The 4,431-nt window shown below is 41.3% G+C and overlaps 1 protein-coding gene across 4 annotated transcripts in view; it reads right to left on the reverse strand.

The window, feature by feature from the left end:
* Positions 1–2,510: 2,510 nt before the first annotated feature.
* GCC2 (GRIP and coiled-coil domain containing 2) overlaps positions 2,511–4,431 on the reverse strand; it is a 45,381-nt gene continuing 43,460 nt past the window's right edge. For all 4 annotated transcript variants that reach the window (XM_008581507.1, XM_008581504.1, XM_008581505.1 and 1 more), the window contains one exon: positions 2,511–3,077. In XM_008581507.1, the coding sequence (XP_008579729.1) occupies positions 3,007–3,077 (71 nt within the window). In that variant the 3' untranslated portion in view covers positions 2,511–3,006. The remainder of the gene's footprint in view (positions 3,078–4,431) is intronic.

Here is a 4,431-nt window from a genome sequence, read left to right on the forward strand (position 1 = left end):
CCCTGAACTTGGGCCCAGCAACAACCAAGACACCACTGGAAGTCCCCTGGTCTCCCCTTCAGGAATGAGGGGGGTGCCATGGGCCTCAACCATGATCCCCCTCCTTCCTTCTCCCACCCTATTTCCTTCCCCTTTCTCCCCCTCCCCTTCCCACTCAACTGCTGCTGCTGCCACTGGGCCTGCCCAGGATCCCGAGGCATTGAGCTGGGGACAACTCCTCCTCCTGCATCCAGGCACACCATCGCTGCCATGGGACCGCCCGGGGTCCTGAGGCATGGATCAGGGGATGACCCCTCCTCCTGCAACCGGACAAGGAGCACACCAAAAACACCACTTCCATGTGACCACAGCCACCACAATAGCCCCAGCTGCTGCAATACTGGTTTGACACACAATCACCATGCAGATGGCCAGCCAGCCAGCCACTTGAGTGCATTCACCAGTGGAGACCAAAGAAGAGGATGTCTCTCTCCACAAAGCCCATTCCAGTGATCGAAGAAGCATCTACTCTGCGATAATAGTGGGGGGTCCAAATATACCTCTCTCAGCACTGGACAGATCATCTAGGCAACAAATGAACACAATTAACTGTTACTCTTTAAGAAGGAGAAATCTAGGGTTATCAGAGGTGAGAGTGGGGAGAGAGAAGGGGATGGGGAGATATTGGACAAGGGGCATAAAGAATAACTATCATTTGTAATAATATATATGCTAATAATATTGATTTGATCAACATATGTCAATGTTAACCCCCCAAAATTTGTATAATCAATTATGATTCAGTAAAACAAACAAACAAACAAAACCAAGGAGTGATGCATGCACTGTCCACCCCACCCCCAGCCAGGGCTGGAGAGCTATTTCTCACCAGAAGCCCCTCTTGGCCTGGCTGCCATGTCCATTCCTTTCCAGCGATGGCTTGGTTCCTCCTTCTTATGGTACCCGTCTCTCTCTGCTCCTCCCCATTTCTTAGTCCAAATTCCCAAAGAAGTTAATGATTTACTACCCCTAACTGAACAAAGCCCCTCATCTAGGCCACCCTTAGGTTGCCTGCCATAGACAGGCACCCGCCTCCTGTGGAATCAACTATCTTTCCCAAAGAAAAGGCTCAGTGTTGCTTCCAGTTTCAGCTGGAAGGAGGGTGTCACACATGGTAGGCACCATGGTCTAATTGGCCTGCACCAAAGGGTCAGTCTACATTCTCTCAAGTACCTAATAGGTCCCAAGTGTGAAAAGACAGTAATAAAGGGGTTTGCAATTCCAATTAATAAAATGAGTTAAAACCCCAAAGAGACAGTATCTAACAGAAAGAGTAGTCATAAAAATATAATATACAGTTAAACATATTTAATAGAGATATTAATCATTACATTTCCTCTCAGTGCTGTAACCATGAAATAATGTTTTGTAATCAAAGTAGTAATTTTTTTTATCATGCACAAAAGGTATTTTTTATTATATTCATAAGTAGAGACTATTTTTCACAAGTTTATATAGACTTCAAAAGGTCTCAACTTAAAGAGAGGTGAAATTTATGTAAATACTATTATAGTTACATTGTATGCTGCTGGAATACTCGTATTCACAGTTTATAAAGTAAAAATAATTTTTTAAAGACAGCTCTGAAATAGATGCATTTTCATTAATACATTTGCTAGTTAGGTCTGTTCTTCTATGACAGGAAAAAAGACATTTTTAAAGAACAAACTCAACCTGTCAGCAGCAAATTTCAGTTACAACTAAATTGGAAACCAATATTCTGAGTAATCAAAATACAAAGTCAGTTCCCCAGCTGAGAGTGAAAATTAAGAGTGTAAACTGCAAGGCTTAAGAAAATTTCAGAGAGCATACTGTGCAGTGATTTATTAACAAATATTAAAAATAGAGTTCTCATATATGATTTTCTTAAGAACAATTTTTATCTAGTCAATAAAATACATTCAGAGGCATTAAAGGCAAGTAACACGACCATCTAGGGTTATTCACAAGAACTGTGAAAGTGTAGCACTGATGTACAGGGTGTCTTTCTAAAATCCTTTCTGATGAAAAGTTTATGGAAGGACATTATCTGCTGAAACACTGGAAGCACCAGTCTCACATTTAGATACAATGCAGTCACTGTTCTGACAGCTTCTCACTGGGGGAGATGGAGAGAATTCTCAAGACACATAGCTTGTGAGCAGAGGTGCCGTAACAAGAGCCTGGAGAGACACCACGTGATCCTCCCAACTAAGGTGGTGTTACAGCAGCCAGGACTAGGGCTTCTGACAACATAATGAGTTTTGAGATACTCAAAGAGAGAGATGGAGAGATAGATAGATTGACAGAGAGAGAGAGAGAGAGAGAGAGAGAGAGAGAGAGAGAGAGAGAGAAAGAACAGTTCATTTTAAAGCAAATAACTAAACAGTTTAAAGAAAACAACTAAACAACTTGTGTTTCAGCCTAGCCTCATAATTAACTGCATATTCACTTCATAGTCCCGTAATAAACATGTCGACTTTACCAAGAAAGCATCTTCCTTCATATTTTAATTACCAAATTTTCTCAACAATTTATAAACAATAACAATCTGTCTGCAGGTCTGATGTTGCAATAAACAATCTTGAACATTATTTTAAAAGCCTAAATCCCAGTTGGTATGATACCAAAATTTCATTTAACTTCAAAATTCACAGTACTGCCTAGGAACAGGTAGGTCCTGAGGTTCCAGAGAAGGGGAGTGAATTCATTCTTCACGTTTTCATCCTGGCAGCATGCACGGGAGTTCACAGAAACTGTGGTCTCTGCGATGCTGAGTTAGAGGGTGGTGGACTGCTATCCACTTCAAGCTGTTGTACTTTTACTTCATGCTGAGACTTTTTAAATACATCTGTAATATTATGTACAAATATATGTAGATGTGAACAAATAGACACACTTTCTGACAAAAGAATGACAGTAATATACATAAACAATTTTTGCCAAATGGATTCTATTTGGTAAATAAATAATTTTCTTTATATCAACCTATCGAAGTCCAGACCAACTATGCAGATAGGACGCCCATCTGGAAGAACGAGAAGCATTTTCTTCTTCACCTTGGAAAAGTTAAAAAAGAAAAAACAGCCAGTATTAAATATTTCAATGTGAAATCTATATTCTAGAATGACTAAGCAAATAATGTCTTTGTCACTGATTAGATGCCATCCTTTAGACACATAAGATACTTTTCTAAATACCTCTTTTTTAAGGATAGGATACTGGATTTTCTCTGTTGAGCCAATTTAACAGCTACTTTTATGTTTTATATTTTAACTTTAAAACAGTGATATACAACATAACGCAATCTAGAAGTTAGCCTTCAAATTGCTTAATTTAAAAAATCTAATTATTGGGGCCAGCCCGGTGGCGCACTGGATAGTGCGCCGCTTGGGAAGTGCAGCGGCGCTCCTGCCCGAGGGTTCGGATCCCACATACAGACCGGTTCCCGCTCACTGGCTGAGTGAGGCGCGGGAGCAACACCGAGGGTTGCGATCCCGTTGCCGGTCCCCGGTCCGGTACGGGGGCAACACTGAGGGTTGCGATCCGTTGCCGGACACGGAAAAAAGACAAAAAAAAAAAAAAAAAAAATCTAACTATGAAAATTATGCAGAAATGATTCTCTACAAATAATGTTACAGAAAAAAAACTATTTTATTTTTATATCAGGAGCTAATACAGTCAGACACATCAATCCTCATGCATATACACCAAGTTTTAAGAAACAATTCTTACCCTTACTAGATTCAATATATTCTGATGTTTGTCTTATTTTTTATTTTTAAAAAATATTGTGGATGTGACCAACCAAATTAATTTTACCATTCACTAATGGGTAGCAACCTGAACGAAAAATACCACAATAAACTTTACACAGAACTGGTGATCATAAACATTGCTTTGAAGGAGATGAAGGAGGTAGGAGGTACTTGTGTTGTCTGCTCCGACAGCCCCATCCCTTTCACTGCCAGGAAAAAGTGGACCTCAGACTCTCTCTCCTAGCATCCCATGTGACAAAATGTCCCTGGTATGGCCAGTCAGGCCTAGGGCCCATATCTGTAATATGGTGACAACTTTCCTCTGCTGGTCTTTCGTTTTTGCATCTCAGACCTTTCCAATAGAGGCAAATTCTTTTTTTTTTTTTTGTCTTTTTGTCTTTTTCCGTGTCTGGCAACGGATCGCAACCCTCAGTGTTGCCCCCGTACCGGACCGGGGACCGGCAACGGGATCGCAACCCTCGGTGTTGCTCCCGCGCCTCGCTCAGCCAGTGAGCGGGAACCGGTCTGTATGTGGGATCCGAACCCTTGGGCGGGAGCGCCGCCACGCTTCCCAAGCGGCACACTATCCAGTGCGCCACCGGGCTGGCCCTCATGATGGTTTTTTTAAAAAAATTTTTATTTATATAATTATATA

The sequence above is a fragment of the Galeopterus variegatus genome, unplaced genomic scaffold (genome assembly GCF_000696425.1).
Source record: "Galeopterus variegatus unplaced genomic scaffold, G_variegatus-3.0.2 Scaffold2374, whole genome shotgun sequence".
In the NCBI taxonomy this organism is placed as follows: domain Eukaryota; kingdom Metazoa; phylum Chordata; class Mammalia; order Dermoptera; family Cynocephalidae; genus Galeopterus; species Galeopterus variegatus.